General features: G+C 54.3%; 5 protein-coding genes across 5 annotated transcripts; 2 read left to right on the plus strand and 3 right to left on the minus strand.

Moving 5' to 3' along the window:
• Positions 1 to 2,727: 2,727 nt before the first annotated feature.
• Positions 2,728 to 4,082, plus strand: GUITHDRAFT_154162 (hypothetical protein). Its single transcript, XM_005827264.1, has 6 exons — positions 2,728 to 2,930; positions 3,029 to 3,134; positions 3,310 to 3,338; positions 3,572 to 3,616; positions 3,659 to 3,741; positions 3,927 to 4,082. The coding sequence occupies exons 2-6, from the start codon at positions 3,085 to 3,087 to the stop codon at positions 4,026 to 4,028; spliced, it is 309 nt and encodes a 102-aa protein (XP_005827321.1). The 5' UTR covers positions 2,728 to 2,930; positions 3,029 to 3,084; the 3' UTR covers positions 4,029 to 4,082.
• A 2-nt stretch (positions 4,083 to 4,084) lies between these two features.
• GUITHDRAFT_113578 (hypothetical protein) lies at positions 4,085 to 6,548 on the minus strand (the record flags this gene model as incomplete). The annotated part of the gene is made up of 4 exons (XM_005827265.1): positions 4,085 to 5,302; positions 5,352 to 5,449; positions 5,502 to 6,438; positions 6,546 to 6,548. 4 exons carry the CDS (start codon positions 6,546 to 6,548, stop codon positions 4,085 to 4,087), a joined length of 2,256 nt encoding a protein of 751 aa, XP_005827322.1.
• A 2,787-nt stretch (positions 6,549 to 9,335) lies between these two features.
• GUITHDRAFT_113579 (hypothetical protein) lies at positions 9,336 to 12,842 on the minus strand (the record flags this gene model as incomplete). Its single annotated transcript, XM_005827266.1, has 5 exons — positions 9,336 to 9,343; positions 9,393 to 9,515; positions 9,567 to 11,396; positions 11,483 to 12,448; positions 12,776 to 12,842. The coding sequence occupies 5 exons, from the start codon at positions 12,840 to 12,842 to the stop codon at positions 9,336 to 9,338; spliced, it is 2,994 nt and encodes a 997-aa protein (XP_005827323.1).
• Positions 12,843 to 14,796: 1,954 nt separating this feature from the next.
• GUITHDRAFT_113580 (hypothetical protein) lies at positions 14,797 to 16,493 on the plus strand (the record flags this gene model as incomplete). The annotated part of the gene is made up of 4 exons (XM_005827267.1): positions 14,797 to 15,884; positions 15,931 to 16,006; positions 16,154 to 16,345; positions 16,389 to 16,493. The coding sequence occupies 4 exons, from the start codon at positions 14,797 to 14,799 to the stop codon at positions 16,491 to 16,493; spliced, it is 1,461 nt and encodes a 486-aa protein (XP_005827324.1).
• A 437-nt stretch (positions 16,494 to 16,930) lies between these two features.
• On the minus strand, positions 16,931 to 17,545 carry GUITHDRAFT_43372 (hypothetical protein; the record flags this gene model as incomplete). The annotated part of the gene is made up of 1 exon (XM_005827268.1): positions 16,931 to 17,545. A coding segment is annotated over one exon (615 nt), but the record flags the coding sequence as incomplete, so codon positions are not given.
• Between the last annotated feature and the right edge of the window lie 960 nt (positions 17,546 to 18,505).

Raw genomic sequence — 18,505 nt, forward strand, 5'->3', positions numbered from 1 at the left:
GAGGAGGAGGAGGAGGAGGAGGAGGAGGAGGAAGCTTCGTTTGGTGGAAGCAGAACGACTGATGACATGCTTGTCGGCGCGTCTTGCTCCAAGCATGCACGGGCTCTCGTCTAAGAATGTCGCGTGGGCTCTGAATGCAGCGAAGAAAGTTCCTCACTCTGACGGCTCCTCTCTCTTCCTCGCAGCCGCCACCTACCTCCCTCAGACCCTTCCCGCCGACTTTGGAGCTCAGAACCTTGCGCTCGTAGCTAACGCCATGGCATGGATGAGCCAGAGGATGGAGGAGGCAGAGGAGGAGGGCGGGGAAGGAAACTTGAAAGAGAGGATGAAGGATTCCGGGTGTGCTGGGTTCCTGCAAGAGGCAGCAAGGAACATCTCAGTGGAGGAGTGGAAGAAGAGGCCGCGGGCTCTGTCCATGTTCGTGCAGGCGGCGGGGAAGCTTGAGATGAGGGGGGAAGAGTTCAGCAAGCACATGATGAGAGTCCTGCAAGACAAGGAGATGCTTCATGGTGAGAAAGAGACGGGGGAAGACAAGGGGGAGGAGGGATGGGAGGGATGGGAGGGATGGGAGGGATGGGAGGGATGGGAGGGATGGGAGGGATGGGGAAAGGAAATGAGAGAGTACAGGAGGGAGAGGAAAGGGCACATGAATTAGGGGAAAGGAGGGGAGAGGAAGTGAGAGGATGAGGTGAGGCGACAGTTCAGGGGGAAGGAGAGATGGGATGGAGGTTGGATCAAATGGCTCGGAGGTGGAGGTGCGGGATGACTAACACGGCATGCAGGGCTGGTGGCCGGAGGAGGAGGACAGTCTGTCGCGCTGGTGGTGCATGCGGTGGACATGATGGAGCTAGAGGAGAGCGAGAAAGAAGAGCTCAAGCAAAGCTTGGAGGAGGCTGTACTGCTGGTGCAGGAGGAAGGAGGGACGGGGAGGGAGGGAGGGAGGGAGGGAGGGATGGATGGAGGGAGGGAAGGGTGCGGAATATGAAGGAGGCAGGGCGTTCACTTTGCTGGCAGGTTCCTCCCTCCAAGTTTGGCTCGCAGGAGACAAGCATGATACTGCGAGGGCTGCTGACGTCAAGAGACTGCAAAGCAGAAGTCGTAGATCATCTGCAGGAGGCAGCCTTGCTAATCCCTTCTAAGCTGTGGTCCCCTCAGGTTTCTTGCTCCTCCTCCTCCTCCTTCTCCGCCTCCTCCTCCTTCTCCGCCTCCTCCTCCTCCTCCTCCTCCTCCTCCTCCTCCTCCTCCTCCTGCACTAAAAACAGTCCCCTCCCTCTTCCCTTTTTCTTTTCTCTTTCTCATCCTCGTGCTGCTCGTGCTCCTCTAGATCCCTCTCTTGCTCTTCTTTCAGCTCCTCTTGCCGCAGCCTCTACCGCGCACATCTCCTGACCTCTTGTTCCTGCTTCTTAACTCCTGTACCTTCTCCATCTCCCGTCTCTCTCCTCTCTCTCTGACTATATCCAGGCTGTAGCCCACACTCTCAACGCGCTTGCCACCTCCTTCTCCTCTTCCTCCTCCTCCTCATCATCATCATCTGAGCGCGTCTTTCGCCACCTGCTCAGCGTCATCAGCAGCTGGGACCTCCTGCGCGCAGATTTTCTTCCTCAGCATCTCGCTCTCATCCTTGCTGCTTGCGCTCGAGCGAGGGTAAGTTCTCCAACCCCTGCCCCTTCCCCTCCTCCCACTGTACTGTACCTTCTCTCCCTTCTCTCTCTGTATCTTCTCCCCCTCTTAATCCTTTGCTCTTCTTTTACTTCCCTTGCAGCTTGCAATCCTGCTTTCTCTGCTTCATGTGTTGTGTGTTTCTTTACCCTCACTGTTCCCTCCCTTCCTTCAAATGTTCCCTTCCTTTCTTTCCCCTCTGCTTCTACTCCCCTCGCCATGTTCTCCTCCTCTCTCCTCACTCCTCTCCTGTCTCGTCCCATCGCATCTCAACCTCCTCTGGCTCTTCTTCCCTGACTAGCATCAGTTCAACAGCAGATTTCTTTTACAGCTCGTCCATGACACGCTCGAGAAGAGGAAAGACTGGATGCCTATCGAACAAGGCCAGGACCTCTCTCGCTTCCCTCCTCCCGGCAAGGGGGAAGGAAGGGGGAGAGGAGGAAGGAGGACGAGGACGAGGTCAAGCGCGTTCAAGGACGTGGAGCTTGCAGCCATTGCCAACGCGTGCACCAAGATCTACTCTGATCTCAAGGAGCCGCACGGGGAGCTGGACGCGTCCTCCAGCTCTCGAGGCTTTCCCTCAGAAGTCTGGAGAATCTTCGAGCAGCTCTGTGTCCTCTCCACCTCCTCTCTCTCCTCTCCCTACCCTCCTTCCTCCTCCAACTCCTCGGCCATAAGTCCAGCTGCTAGCCTGGTCGCCTCATTTGCACGAGCTGAATTTCGGTGCCTCCCCTTCCTCCGGACCATGACGACCAACCTGCTGGCTGCAGATGATCTCCCGCTTGACTCCATCGCTCAGGTCTTGCATGCCTTCGCCGTCCTCGGCTGGGAGGAGGAGAGAGTAGTTCAGCACCTTCTTTCCCTCCTCCTCCTCCATCCTCCGGCAGACTTCAACGCCATGACACTGGGCAAGCTCTCCTGGGCATGCGCCGTCCTCAATGTTCGGGACGAACGGGTTGTTTCTCTCCTCCTGCAAGCCATAGATCGTCTCTTCTACGAGCTCCTTGAAGGCAGAGAAGCGGAAGTGACCTCGAGAAGGGCAGGAGGAGGAACAGGAACAGGAGCAGGAGAAGGAACAGGAGCAGGAGCAGGAGCAGGAGATGGAAGGACTGTCATGATGAAGTATCAAGATCTGCGAGAGGTTCGTCAGGTCCATCAGTTCCTTCTCAACTGCAGGCTGGAGAAGGTCATGGAGACTTGGAAAGAGGAGGAAGAAGAAGTTTGGAGGGTTCGTGAAAACATCTCCAAGAAGATCTTTGAAGCAAGATCCCGTGAGCTACTTCTCCTTTCCTTCCGATGCTAAACCTGTCCTCGCTCTTCCTCCTTGCTCCTAGTTGCCCTCTCCTGTCTCATCGTCTTTCCATCCCAGGCAACCGAGCTATGCTCTCCTCGCTACAGGCAGAAATCCAGAGGAAATTGAAAGAGATGAGCTACAAAATCAAAACTGAGGTCATCGACGAAAAATCTGGATACAGGTCATTCTCCTCCTCTTTCCTCCACTCTCTTTCTCCCGTCTTCGCTCTCTTTCTGTTCCCTTTTCCCTGCCTCCCGCTTCTCTCCTTCCATCAGATTCTCGTTCCCCTCCCTCCCTCCCTCTCCATCCTTCAAGATCTCTTAGTAACAGACTTGAAGTGACTCCCGTTGTCGCAGCATCGACATTGTCATCCGGTCTGGCGAAGGTTCCTCCTCCTCCTCCACCACCACCACCACCACCACCTCCTCCTCCTCCTCCTCCTCCTCCTCCGCCTCCTCTCACTCGCCCCTCCCTCACTCTTCGATTCCCTCCAATCTGCCAGATACCTGCTTTCCCCTTTCCTCTCTCTCTCCCCTCCTCCCCTTCCTCTTCTTCTGCTCCGCCTCCTCCTCCCCTTTCTCCTCATCCTGTCAGTGATCTCTTCCCATCCTCCTACAGGAGTCGACGAAGAGCATCCGATTGCCGTGGAGGTTGATGGGCCCGGTGCTGCCTCCCTTCGCCTGTGCTGGAAGTGACTGGCAGCAGGTCACTACATGCGACCAGGCCTACGAGAGCTGGTTGGGGGAACTAAGATGAAGACAAGGCACTTGTGCCGGCTCGGATGGAAGGTGAGGATGAGACAGAAGCATGAAGGATGCTGTGTAGGAGCAGAAGGGTGGGGAGGAGTGGAGGGAGAGGGGAGAAGGACGAGAAACGGCCGAAGGAACAGATGCGGGAGAAGAGGAGCAAGGGGCGGTGGAGTGGAGGACGGGGAGGAGCTCCATGGGGGGTTCACCTTCATTGCATAACGCAGGTGGTTGCGATACCCTACTGGGAGTGGAACGAGGCGAGAGATGCGGGGGAGGAGGAGCGATACCTTTCCCAGAGGATCGCAGCGGCAGCATCGTCACCATGACAACAAGCGTATCCACTACAATTTTAAACACAAACTACAAGAATCTCCCTGGTCGCCTACTGCTCCGCCTTCTCCAACTTGGTCACCGTCCACGATGGCTTCATGAACTCTCCCCTGTGGTCCTTGCCGATCGTCTCGAACGTGTCGACCTGGATGATTTTCTCCCTCAGCTCCTCAGCCGCGTTGATGAGCTTCTGCTCCTCCTCCGTCGGCTCGCGCTTCTCCTTGCGGCACGCGCTCAAGACCTTGTCCGCATCGAACGCCAGCGTCACGGCCCTGGCGATCTGGTTGACCCTGTCGCTCTCCTTCTTGGACACAAACACGTTGTCAGTGAGCAGAGCGCGAACTTCAGTTGGGCAGGTGATCAGGTTCGACACGTCCCTCCTCAACGAGTCCTTGGCCGGGAAGTACTCACGGCCCCGGGGGAACGTCAGCACCCGCATCATCGGCCCGAGGCCAGGGATGGGGAAGTTAGAGAAGATCCCAAAGAAAGCCTCCTGGATCTTGTGGCAGCAATCCGCCATCGCGATGTCCAGAACCTTGCTGAGCCCCTTGACGTTCTTGTTGTTCTGATAGTACCACAGGCAGGCATACCCAATGTAGAGGTTGCTGAGAATGTCAGCATATCGCCCGGAGATGTACTCTGCTGTCTTCAGGCCTCCTCCCATCGTCATTCCAACATCTGAGCAGAAGGCGAAGTTTGCCGCGAGCCTGCTCATCTGAGCTTCGTAGTACCCGGCGACATCATTTCCCTTGGGCTGGAACTGGACGGCAAGTCCACGAGAGATGCTGCTGCCCAAGTTGCTCATGGCGTGAACAATGATGTTCTTGAGCTCCTGGTTGAAACCGATGATGTCATCGCCCTTCTGGATGGACTCAATCAGCTTGAGGAGGTGGGGATGGGAGCGGTTCAGGCCCTGGCCGAAGATGATCAGAGATCGAGTCAAAGCATTGGCTCCCTCCACAGTGATAGCAATCGGCATAGCGCAGTAGGCAGTGGCCAAGTAGTTGGATGGTCCCTTGATGATTCCGGCGCCCCCAATAACGTCCATGGCCTCGTTGACAGCCTCTCGACCTCGCTCAGTGCAGTAAGCCTTCATGATGGCAGACAGCACGGGGGGCTTGTCTCCTTCAGCAAGGATCGCATCGAACAAGTGCTGGCCAGCAACGCACTGATACGTGTTCCTAGCGATGACTGCAAGCTTCTCCTGGACGCCTTCCATATTGGCGATTGGCACCTTGAATTGCTTTCGGACTCGCGCGTATCCACCGACCTGACAGCGAAGTCATTCTCCTCCTTAGACCACAGTCATCAAGAGGTACCGCAAGGCATGACAAACGGCCGCTAGAAACTGCCATGGCAGGCAGAGAAATACCACGTCCCTCTCCGAGGCATTCCACGAGCATGTTCCATCCATAACCTACCAAACTTGTCAAATCGCCTGATTTTAAAGGCTCAGCTTGCACGCTCACCAGTCTTGGCTTCTCCTCCAATGACGCAGGACATCGGGATGAAGACGTTGTCGCCCTGGACGGTGCCGTTCATGAAAGCAGCGTTGAGCGGGTTGTGGCGAGCTCCAACTCTCAACCCCTTGATCCCTTCAGGAGCAAACTGGTTGGGCTCAGTGGGAAGAAGCGCGACTGTGATTCCCTCCTTGCCCTTCGTGAGGAGCTTGTTGGGATCCCTCAACTTGAACGCGAGTCCAACCACTGTAGCGACAGGTGCCAAGGTAATGTAGCGTTTGCTGAAGCTTACACGCATTCCGAGCACACCGTTCTCCTGCACAACAACGCCTTCATCCTGCATAGAGCCAGCTGCATCAGATCCGTTGGGTGCTCCAGTAAGACCAAAGCATGGGATGTCAATGCCATGCGCAAGTCGGGGAAGGTAAAAATTCTGCTGCTCGGGAGTACCATAATGGTACAAAAGTTCACCAGGACCGAGGGAGTTTGGCACCATGACAGTGACAGCAGCAGCTCCATTCCTTCCAGCAATCTTCTCAACAACGCGAGCATGGCCGTGACCGCTGAAACCCAAACCACCGTATTTCTTTGGGATGATCATACCCATGAACTTGTTCTCCCTGATGTAATTCCACACCTCCGGGGGAAGATTCTGGTCCTTGTCAATCTGGTGGCTATCCAGCATTTCACACAGGGCCTCGGTCTCGTTTTCAATGAAGGCTTGCTCCTCCGGGCTGATCTTGATCTTGTACTTCTCCATGAGCTTCTTGGTCGAAGGGTTTCCTTCAAAAAGCTCGCGGTCGAAGCAAACACTGCCGGAGTTCAACGCTGCTGCCTCCGTCTCTGAGATCTTTGGCATGACACTCTTTGCCAGAGTGTATGCAGGACCAATAAATCCTCTCTTCTGGAGTTTAGCAATGGCGTTGGCATAGAACACTTTCGCTCCCTGGAGCCAGAGTATTAGGCATAGGCAAAACAACCACAAACACCTATAATCACACATAGGCAAAACAACCACAAACACCTATAATCACAATGGATTGATCTTCTTACCATTGGAGAGAATCACAAGATATATCAAGACAACTTCTTTCCATCATATTTCCATGTTCATTTCACCGCCATAACGTCACATTGCTCTTCTCCTCTCACAGCAGAGCAGCAGGCGTGCGGGCACGCAGGTTTGACCAGCAACGTAGAGCAGCAAGACAAGAAAACACGGGCATTCACAGCATCGCATCAGAGGAGCAGGAAGCTAGCCGACAGAAACATGGACAGCGCTGTCGCTCATTCTCACCCGCGCTGATAGGGCGGCCGCGCCCTTCCTCGGTCCCTGCAGCATTCCCTCTCTTGCGCCCCGCCCCAACTCCTCCTCTCAAATAGGCGCACAGTATCCCTCCCAAAAGTTCTCATATTCATTAAAAGTTCATGATGTTCACCTGCAGCCGTAGACGATAGAGGAGGCATACCTCGATTCATTTATTCCTTTACTTATGAGATATCCCATCTATGAGGTAGAACCACCCAAGGGGTTCCATCCGGCCCTCGGAAAGTTCCTTGAGATTTATAGCTGAGGGGTTTTTTTTAAACCTGTTGGCCCCGGCCTTGTTAAAAACAAATCACTACGAGCATCCCTCTTCAACCTCTAAAGGCTCCTGCAAAAAAGTGTCCAAGCTGTATGTTGTTCTTTTTTTAATCTAAAAGTAGTTTATTAGTTACGTTGGGTGGCCGACAAACCTGGTACTGCCCCCCCGGTTCTTGTGCTTAAAATATAATTTTCTGTCCCTACCAGCAGGCGTATAAAACAGATAAATTGTTTTATAAAGTATTTATAGAAATTATAAAAATCTAAAAATCATGTTATAACACATGTAGATGTCCAACTACGGCAGGGAGTGGGGCCCAACGACCCCTCATAGCTATCCAGGGCTGGAGGCTGAAGTATTTCAAAACGTTTCATTAAATTTCCCATATGCAAGGTAATTTTTGAAAATATCTCGTGCAAATCTGAACTGGAAGTGAACCCATAATGCCACACAGCCCGCCCCAGGTGGGTTTCTTCCAGGGGTAGTTCCTCTTTGACTTTGGGGGGTATGGAAGTCGGGTGGGTCAAAATTTTGGTTTGGCGTGGTAGAGCACCATGGCAGGAGGAGAGTTGATCATCGTGTCGATGCGACAGATGAAGGGAACATGATGGTTACGACAGAAGTCTTTCAGCTTGTATGGCCACAAGATTGCAGATTGTAGATATTCTTTGTTGATCCTATTCCATTTTGAATCGCTGCCTGTCATAGCCAATCAGTGGGCCCACATTTATTTTTAAAATCACATATAGCATAGTACCGGTATTTTTGTGTGATATCTTCGGGGTACCTTTTCAGGAGGGGGTGGGTGAGTTTGCAGGAAATCGCAGTGGCAGCAAGGCGGCGACCAGGTTTAAGGATGATTAACTCAGCCTGTGCAATGATGACAATCGTGAAACCACCATAGCCTATCAGGAAATTGTAAAATCTATATCATGGTATCAATCATTTGAATGTCATCGTAGCAGTGTTTAATATTTTCTACAATACGTATTCTCTTTTTTCTGCTTGCAGCCAGCAATGCTACGCAATCCCCGGAACCGTTGCATATTACCTGTTAATCCTTCATCCCATTGCCCTGCTTTAGCATATACTCGCTTTCGATTGTTCTTCTGCGTACTACTGTCTGGCTCCACATCATTATCAGATCCATCCCGTGCATTGAAAGCTTCACTGGCGTGCGGTTTGCTCAGGACAATTCGCTTCTTCGAGTGCTCGTATACAGAAGGCAGGTGTGGATCCACCTTTTTAGATAATTCCATGCATGCCTGATTGAATTTTCTCAGAAAATCCTTCTTGTTCAGATGGCCGATCAAGGACCACAGATTCTCTACACTATCTGTGCACAGAGTTCGTGAATTGAAGTCAAACCCTAAACCCTCTCCGAGGGTAGCCAAGCCGCCTGGATCGTACGGTCTCTCAGCCCTTGTCATAATTGTGCACCCTGAAGCTGCAAGCTCTGAGAACTGATGGTGAGAGGCATCCGACATCCTTGCTATGAGACTGAGAGGACGAGGGAGAAGGAGAAGGAGAAAGGGAGGGAGGGAGGGAGAGGGAGGGAGAGGGAGAGAGAGAGGTGGGGCTTGGGGGGAGGCGGGGTGGCGGGGGCTATCAACGGCACAGTGGCAGGACGATCTTGTGCTTGACTGCGGCTCGACTACGGCTGCCACACCGAGAACTTGTCAACGTACACTACAAGACGTTGGAACAGCGGGCTGTCTGCTGTATGTACAACTCAACGAACATCCAGATCGAGACCACGACGAGAGCAGATGAAAGGGATCAAGGGCAAACCTGTCACACGGCTTGCTGGTGGTATTAAGGTTACAACAAGGGGGATGCATCAAGCTTCAAGTTGTCCTGGTTCTTCCCTGATTCGAGGTACCAGGGCGTTGAGGTCGTTGTCTTACCTCTCTGAGCGTTATTCTGCTTTCGACTTCACAACTCCCTCCTTGTGACAGCTCCGGCGGCTAAGCACCCTTTCCTCCTCCCTTTCTCCCCCTCCCGGCCGTCCTCGCTCTCACCAACCGCCTTGCTTCAGAGTCTATCGTGGCAAGAGCGTGTTCGCTTCCTGGCCCATTCTCAGGCTGCGGCAAGCAGTAGACTTCTCACCCTGCTATGGTCCAGGCTTTCGAGCTTCATTATGAGACGAGACCAGCACAAACCAAGCTCTCAAGTCCTCATAATCGTTTCGTCATCGACCCAACGTTTCTCCTTCTCTCACCGGGATCTGCTTCTCCTCTAACGAGTCTAGCATCCCTCAGTTGCCTGCGTCTCTCAGCGATGATCTCCCGGTTGCTTCATGGGTCCTCGTCACCCATATCGTCTTGCTGCATCGACGGTTCACTAAAAGGTTTTGTTGCCAGCCCGACCTCCATAAGTATCAGTATCCTGTGTCTTCGGCACTCCTTCTCTCCGCCTGACACCACAGTGTGCCATCCTGAGTATTTCACTAGGTCCATCGTCCAATGCAGAACCAACCACCTGTCACCTGCACGTTTCGGTAGGATATCCTCGGCATTGTACTCTGCCAGCGCCGGAGCCATGAACAACAGGAGGTCGTGCCCGCCGATGGCTAGTTTGTTCACAAACTTCTTCAGCCGCGATTGACCAACTGCCTGTCTCCAGTTCTTAAACTCCGCTGCACCCCTCATGCTTCTCTGGCCTTCAGGACCGTGGACGGGGCCCGCAAACTGTCCGTCCCGTCTCCGCTTATCCATACATCGAATGTAGTACCCGAAAGCTTGATGGTTAGGTATCTCACCTTCACTGTCGCGTAAGGGGATCAGATTACAGAAGCACTGAGTCAAGACTTTACGGAACTCCTCCGCCGATGTTTCGTCCTTCACGGAACCAAGCACTTCCTTCACTTTGCTTCCCACTTCCCTTCCGCAATGATGGCTGAGGGTCGAAAGTATGTCCTCGGGTTCGGCCCAGCTCGCCAACATCACGACGACTGCTCCAAACGACTCCAGCAGGTTCCCGTCTTGCCGCAGCGCATCCACTGCTGTCGGATCATCCATGGGCTTGAGAGCGTCTCGGTGAATTCTCCTCAACACCTCAAGGCTCGAGATTCTTCCGAAAGGCCTCCCACCGCCAGCACAGATCGCGACAGTGATAGGATCTACCCAGCCTGGCGGGAACTTGCTGGTCAAATCGTTCAGTTCGATCCCATTCATCTCAATCTTGTCCTCGATCCGATGAAGTCGAATGATTGACTCAGAGCTGCCGCGTGCAGGTACTTGGCTCCTCGGCCAAGCATTGAGAAGACCAAAACCCTGCAAGATGTGCGCCTGACACATGCTTTCGTGCGTTGCTATCTGAAACATACAGTACAACGATGCGTCCTTCAGATTTTTCTTGTCAGCTCGTACCATGGCCAACACTGGATTCGCTAGATCTCGAAACAAGGTCGCGCTGTCTTTTCCTTGTCCACCACACCCATACTTGAAGAATAGATGGCAAAGCAATGGGTTGACATTGTCGAGCAGCCCCCCAATCATCTCTTCCCCAAACACCTGCTTCAGGATATCACGCTGCTCATCAGACTGAAGGATCATCGGAGGAAGAGCTCGGTGGGTGATGCACTTGATAGTCTCTTGGTTCTTCCCTCGGCTATTTGTCGTCTGCTGCAAAGCATTGTTGAAATTCATCACCAGAGTGTTGGTACCCAACATGATACAATGAAAGCCTGCATTACGAAGAATCCTCTTGAGGAACAACAACCTCCATATGGCGTTGGCCCGGCAGGGAATACCTTGATACCTCGGGATTGCTTCATCGACAAACACCCACAGGTCCCCCTTCTGGGTCCACAGCTTTGCTTCCCCCACGCTCACCTTTCCTGGACCTTTCGTCTTGCCAAACAGGTATCCCAGAACCCCAAGGACATTCCAGCTCGGGGCCAGCACGTCGATCGTCAAGACTTGCTGCTCACATTTTGTTGGGTCAAGGAAATCGATCCTGCGATCACACGCCTGGAGATCGAGATCGATGGCTACATTCAAAAGATGCGAGATGCCTTGTACATTCAGATATAAGTCCTGTTCCTGGACGTATCCGAACAAGCAATAAAGTGAAGTCTTTGGATTTCGTACAAAGTAGTCTGCAGCACACAGCGACTTCCCGCTCCCCGAGCATGCCTCGATCATACAAGTAACAATCCCGGCTTCTTGTGTCGCGTTTGCTACTACTTTGTCGATGGGGTTCCTTTCGCTGAATGTACCAGTTCTTGATCCCAGCACTTGGTCTAAGTATTTCTTCAGGCTGTCAACCACTCCTTCCAGCGCAAAGCTATACTTGAGAGAGATCGCATCCAACACTGCAAAACACCCTTCAGAGCTTTGCCTTTTCAAACCACCTCAACGCTCAGCACGGCAGCACACAATCTCAGCAAGTACAGGTTACCTGCCGTATCCGACCGCCAAGGCAAAGATGCACGAAACTCTGCAAGCTTGGATTCATTGACGCACACCGAGCGCTGCAAATCATCTATCAAATGGGTCTGATTCTGGGTTTGCGCATGATGCAGCTTCGCCTTCGCGACCTCTACCTCCCCCCTCAGCTTCGCCTCCACGACCTCTACCTCCCCCTCATGCTTCGCCTCCGCGACCTCGACCTCCGCCGCCGCGATCCCCTCCCCAGCCTTTTTTGCTGCTGCAAGCTTCGCCTTCGCGACCCCTACTGCCCCCTTCTTCTTCGCCTCAGCCAGGTCTATCTCCCCATTCTTCATCTTCTCCGCAACCTCGACCTCCGCCGCCGCGATCCCCCATGCGTCCCCAGCCTTGTTCGCTGCTGCAAGCTTCGCCTTCGCGACCTCTACTCCCGCTGTCTTCTTCGCCTCCGCGACCTTTACTCCCCCCTCCTGCTTCGCCTCAGCCAGCTCGACCTCCGCCTCCGCTATCAACATCACGTCCCCAGCCTTGTTCGCTGCTGCAAGCTTCGCCTTCGCGACCTCTACTCCCGCTGTCTTCTTCGCCTCCGCGACCTTTACTCCCCCCTCCTGCTTCGCCTCAGCCAGCTCGACCTCCGCCTCCGCTATCAACATCACGTCCCCAGCCTTGTTCGCTGCTGCAAGCTTCGCCTTCGCGACCTCTACCCCCCGGTTCTGCTTCGCCTCCGCCAGCTTTACCTCCGCCGCTGCTATCACCCTCTGGTTCCCAGCCTCATTCGCCGCCTTCAGCTTAGCCTCTGCAACATCAATTTCTGCATACGCTATCTGCACGCTGTTTCCGCTTTTGCGCGCTTCTTCTAGTCTCGCCTTCGCCAGGTCTTCCTCTGACGCGGGGAGGTCCCTCCGGTTCCCACGAGCATTCAACGGGTTCAGCTCCGCCGTCAGCTCCGCTTCTTCTTGTTCAGCTGGGCTTTCAAACCCTTCCAAGCAACTTCCCTCAGCTTCCGAAATGATTTCAAGTTTCTTACAAAAGTTGGTTCAAGGGTCCCGCTCTTTTGGGCAATTAAAGATTAGAGTAAGGTGGGTCCGGTATACTGTTTTAACAGTTAGGGCTCTGGTACAAATTTCATGTTAACAGTTAACCGTTTTTCAACGGTTTTCGTCTTCCTGTTAAAATCAGTTTTAATGGTTAAGTCTTTTAAACTTCAAATCCGATCAAATTTTTAAAAGCACCGCGATTGTTTCATCGCGGTTAGTTAAATTTAAAAGTCAGATTTTTAAACTCCCCTGGTGAGCCCCCCCCCGACCCGCCTTGGCTCCATGCTGCCCCTCCCGCACTGCGGCGGCACAAGTCGCCCCCAACGCGCTGATCATCAAGAGCAATGCTCCTCTTACTGGGTTATGCTATGATACACATCGATAGCATCCAATCCACCGTAAAGTGCACTTTCTCAATGCATCACGTTGAAAGATTTCACGTCAAGAGCCGATGTATTGCTGCTGTCAATCGACTTGGATCATAGCTATCCAAGTTTATTCAGAAGCTAGCACTGATGATTCCAGGGATAGCAACAGGTCTCTCAGACGCGATGTCCTTCCGAGTTCGGAAATGTCGGCTCAAGGTGAACACCATTTTGCAGATGTGAAGCTGATGATGTCGCAAATTCTAATTTCCCAGTCGGTGTATTCAAACTTGGTATGTTTGTCTGACTTTACATCGTCAACGATGTGCATTGGTCATGGTTTTGAAAGCTATAGTTTGTCTGTAATAAAGTCATTCTTACCGAGCTCTTATCATCGTTTAAACCCATGCCAGCTCACTTGTTTCAACTTAGAGATCTGTTCTGGTTGCCCTTGTGTTCGACATTGGCATCGGAAGCACCTTGATCTGCGTTCGGACTGCTATTTAAACTTGGAGCTTTCAATTCATACAAGCTGAAATTCCACACAAAATCGAGTTGTTCATGCTCATTCGCTGTAAACATCCGACTGAAGCATTCGAGTGAGCGATTGATGATTGTTTGGGCATTTTTGTTTCCGCTGAGCTCGACGCAGATTCAAAAAGTTGCGGTGCAGATTGATAGAATTAGCTATGCCTACTGCATCAGAGCATGGTTCTTTTGATGACGAGTCATCACCTACACTGTGCAAGTCTTGCTTGACGAAAAGGTAGGATGTCGTGTTAAGATGTAGAGGAGGATGAGATGAAGATTGAGACTTGTCTCGACAAACTCTGATGCTTCTGAAGCCATTTCGAGTAAAGTACCGTTGAACTGTGCATTGTTTCGCACGCTTGCTCTTTGGTTTCTTGACGGGATCACTTTGTGTGACAACACTGGATCGAGAGATACTTGTAGGAAGTTTCCTAACAAAGGTGTGGGACCACACAGGCAGTTTCGAGGTCACGGTAGGAAGAGCACGAAACTTGTTCGTGGGAACGAATTTTGCTGGTGGGGGCCAGTTGTGTCCGACATTTTGCATGTTCAGATCGGTAAGACTGAGATGCAGTGCGGTGCCAGTGACGCCTGGCACGTCGGATGAACTCGGTGACCGTGACGGTTTGGGCCCACTGCCGCTGGCAGGACGAGGTGCAGTGCATCTGATGACTTGAATCTTCAAGGCTTCGACCAGGCGTACAGTGTAGTACCGCAGGCTTCCTGGCGGCCTGGGCCTGGACTTGGGACTGGGAATCATAGCGGCCTTCAACTACTTACCGTGTACTTCTGGCACTGCCGCAGTTTGATCGGCGCGGCCCGGGCGGCCACGGCCGCACTGCCGGCTGCTGGCGTCACTGACTCGTGTCTCTGTGATCTGACTCAGTGACTCCATCCGATCATGACTCACTCAGCCGGCACGCCGGCGGCGCCGGGCAGTCACTAGTATGACCCGCCGGGGAGCCGGGAGCCTCGGTCAGTTCGGTCACGGTTCCGATCGGATCATCTGATCATCATGTGACTGGCGGGCCAGGCTGGCAAGCTGCCAGCCGGGCTGCCCTCAGAGGCCCCGGCGGGGCCCGGGGCCCGGGGGGGTCACCCGGCACGGTTCCGAACCGTTCAGGCTGCCGGCGGCCAACGGCGGCGGGGCCCAGGCAAGCGTGGCCTCGCCGCCGGGGCCGCCGCGGCGTCCGAGCCGGTGCCTCCGAGCCTACGGTCACCGGGCCGGGTCTTGCTCGCCGGGATCGGACTCGGGACTCGGACTACCGTGTGACTGGGCTCGGAGTCGGGGCGGTCGGGCCCGCGCGATTGGACTGTGACTGAACATAGAAAAGTTGACAGCACTGCCGGGTTCCAGGTCCGCCTCGTGTGTCTCTTCGCAACTGCGGCTCTCCATGCAGAGGATGCCGCGCGCCCTGGCAGGCGCCATGGTGGCGTCAGTGCTTCTCGCAGGAGCGACTCTGCTGATCATTGTTCCTTCCTCCTTTGCTCCTGAGCAGGATGAGACAGAGCTGCTGCTGAAGGTTGACCTCGAAGCACACGAACCCTACTCTCCTCCCCCGAACATGTACCTGTGGTGGGGGCCCTCCACCAACCACAGGTTTGTGGGCAGCGGAGAGCACATTAGGCATCTTCTGCACATGGGCCAGGTTGAAGGAGGAGAATGGAGGGACCCCATGTTCCTGGGCAACAACGGAGTGGCTACTTTCCGCTCGCAGCGTTTCCGTAAGATCAGCGAGACCTGCTGCAGTACCATTGTTGTCCCGCCCATGGAGTGGGACTTTCCGGTCTACAACACGCACAAGATGATTGGGCAGAGGATCAGGAACTTCGTTGCCAACGGCAACATGCTTGTCCTCACGGGTGGCATCCTGGCTGTTGAGTTCATCAACTCCTACTTCTTCTACAACATCGAACTCGCGGACGGCAACTACAGCCCTGGTCCTTATCGCAGGCTCAAGGACATCCCAGAGTGCATGATGCAAGGGCCGGAAGTTCTCCCGCAGAAGGGCATCTCAGTGACCGCTGTGAAGAAGGACTCCTTGCCTTCGGGGACTGAGGTGCTGTGGGGAACCCCCCGGTCAAGCCCTGTCTTCATGATCAAGTTCTGTGAAGCGCAGAGCCCCGACGAGGGCATGCCGCCCACCAAGGTGCTCCCTCGTGACTGCCCACTGGCGGAGAAAGACGGCAGGCCATGCTCTTGCGGTTACATCATGTACATCGGGTACAACTACCAGGAGCAGTACCCCACTCGATGGGACCGAGTCCTCAGGGGAGCCGTTGAGATCATGAGCCCTTCATACAGAACCCCCGCAGGAGGATACAAGGCGAACAAGGAGGTGGTGATCCCGGGGACCCCTCCCTGCCTGCAGAAGGGCAACAAGAAGTTCGACTGGCCCAACACCGGTGCCTACAGCAGCAGCAAGGTGTCCCAGGAGAACCTGGCTTCCAAGGCCGAGGAGAAGAAGGGCTCGCGCGGAAGGTGCGGCCGCTGCGACTTGTGTGAGAGGAGCTGAGTTGTCTTGCAGAGTTTCGAAGGCTCTGGTGCAGGCCGATCAGAAGATCGATGCCCAACAGCAGGAGATTGACGCTCTTGAAAATCAGGTGCTACACCATGTTGTGGATGCATACTTGTTTTTTTGAGGGGTGGAGGGATCATGGACTGTGCAGTGGTTGTCTCAATTTCTCCTCTATTTCGATGCGATTACTTGTCTTTTGTGAGCGAGCGGTTTCTGACTTTTCTCCCGTCAGGTTCGAACTTTGTCTCAGCAGCGGGACGAGGCTGCCATGCGACGCAGTGGGAGGGCTTCGAGTGAGAGTCTGCATCAGCTCAAGAGCCAGGCTCATCAGCTCCTTCATGAAGTCCATGAGCGAGAGGCCAGACGCAGCCGCAAGGACAACACTGAAGCCTCCTTGGTCAAGGCAGTGTCAACCCTTTCAGAGGTGAGAAGTGAAAGCAGTGACCCGATTGGCTGACGGTAAGCAGGACGTGAAGAGCATTGATACCAAGATGAATCATCTCACTAAGATCGTTTCTTCCCGACACAAGAAGGTTGTTGACAAGTATGGGATCCCCAATGGGAACGCATAGACTGCTGGAGGGAGAGGCAAGAACCGAGTTCGACGTGCAGCATCTTGTACAGTACAAAGAATGATGCGGCGGGCGAATGGGCAGTTTGTCACATTTTTTTACCATTCAATTTCATTAATTAACTTGCATCCGAGGACCTGCTAGTAAACTCTTACGCCATGGAAGCTACCGTGCTCTTCATTTTTCAAGTGGCCAAGTCATCACGATCTACATCCTTGAAGCCTGCCAGAGGCCTCAGCCGTCTCGCATTTCGCTCGTACGGTCGGGCTCACTGGATGAGCATAGTTGAAACATTGCGGATACCATTTCTATGTATCTACGATCACCACATCGTCCTCAGAGCCATTGTCATCTTGGTTCTCTCTTCCGTCCACCCCCGCCTGTTTGTCCTGCAGCATCTTCAGCACTGACTTCTTCCGCGGCTCATCTTTGCAGCCTGCCGAAGGGCAGCATGCCCTGACAGGACAAACGTCGCAGCTCGGGCGGAGGGGAGTACACACAGTCTGCCCGAAGCTGATGAGAACAAGAGTGAAGTCCACCCGCTCGCTCTCAGGCACCCATTCTTCCAGCATCCTTCTGCTGTCCTCCGCCTTCCCCCCGTCTGCGCTCTTCACCGCCCACCCCAGCCTGCCCGCCACCCTGTGAACGTGGGTGTCCACTACTAGCCCAGCTGACTCGTCGCCGAGGCCCACGGAGAGCACAAGGTTTGCGATCTTGGGCCCGACCCCCTCCAGCTGGACAAGGGAGGAAAAGGAGGCAGGGACTCTGCCGCCATGCCTCTTCTTCAGGCTGACAGCACAGGCATGGATGCTCTTGGCCTTGGTCTTATAGTAGTTGCATGACTTGATGTACGGCTCTAGCTCCGCGGCCGTCATCGAGCTCACCCGATCGACCGTCAGCTGCCCTCCGAGCCCCTCACGGAGACTCTCGAAGGCCTTGAGAGCAACTGAGTCCAGGCACTGGACGCTGAGCAGCGCAGCGACAAGGCAGAGGAAGCCTCCTCCCTCCTCGCTCCTGATCCTCATGAGGCAGCGGTGAAAATCCCTGACGGACCCGTTGGGCCGCGACTCAGAGATGAGACGGAGCACATGCCGCCGATGGCGAACGACAGCATCGCACTCCTCGATGTCCTCAACTTCCTTCCTCTCCTCCTTTATGTCCCTCGATGTCCCCACCTGCCGCCCGGAGGGTCGTAGCATCTCGACAGCACCGTCTCTGCTCCTTCGGTGAGCAGGAGGTCCTAGAGGCGCCTGAGAGGAGCTGTGCTCTAGAGCCTCCGACTCACGCCCTACATGAGGCTCAACAACGCGAGAGTGAAGCAGGCGGCAACAACCAGCAGCAGCTCCTGGGTCCCGAGCTGCCTTGGCGAGCTTGCAAGGCCTGTACGTCATGATGGTGAGTGCCCGCTGTTGATATGCTGGCGCAGTGCTGGCTCTCCCACCTGTGATCTGCAGACTCTGATCGCAAGCTTGCCTTGACTGCATCACCTGGTGGAAGTCAGAGCAAGAGTGAGGAATCAAGAGCCGACTTGTCTTTGGGAGGGGCACGGAGGGTCGCCTGGCTGCCGGAGCTCTCAGGTCTTTCTTCGGCTGAGCAAAGTGCAAGTCAGAGGGCAGATAGTTCTCAGCATGACTGCAGCAGCTACCTGATACCGGAAAGAGTCCAGATCTAGCAAGACCTTCTGCATATCAGATCAATCCCCTCGCTCCCTCCAGCAACCCCCCCCCCCCCCACAACTCTCGTGGGGGGGGAGCCGCCTTCCCCTTCAGCGCCTCCTTCGCTGCTGCTGATGTGCCATAGATCCACTTTTCGAACAAGGTAGTGTTGCTCTCCTTGCCAGCCTCGTCGATGGGCTGCGATCCGGCGCTTCGCAGGACCTCCCCTGCCACCTGCGCAGGAGCGGATCAGTCATGAATGTGTTGGAGGGAGCAGGGGCAAACCTTCTCTGCTATGTGATCCTCCTTCGACCCACCGATACCTTTGGCGAAAGACTCTCAGATGCTCCTCCTCCT

The sequence above is a fragment of the Guillardia theta genome (genome assembly GCF_000315625.1).
Source record: "Guillardia theta CCMP2712 unplaced genomic scaffold GUITHscaffold_68, whole genome shotgun sequence".
NCBI lineage: Eukaryota > Cryptophyceae > Pyrenomonadales > Geminigeraceae > Guillardia > Guillardia theta.

Coding starts and splice junctions, on each gene's coding strand:
- GUITHDRAFT_154162 (XM_005827264.1), top strand. CDS start 3,085: ATGAGCTACAAAATCAAAACTGAGGTCATCGACGAAAAATCTGGATAC. Junction 3,339..3,571: donor TGTCATCCGGTCTGGCGAAG/GTTCCTCCTCCT, acceptor ATCCTCCTACAG/GAGTCGACGAAGAGCATCCG. Junction 3,617..3,658: donor CGTGGAGGTTGATGGGCCCG/GTGCTGCCTCCC, acceptor GACTGGCAGCAG/GTCACTACATGCGACCAGGC.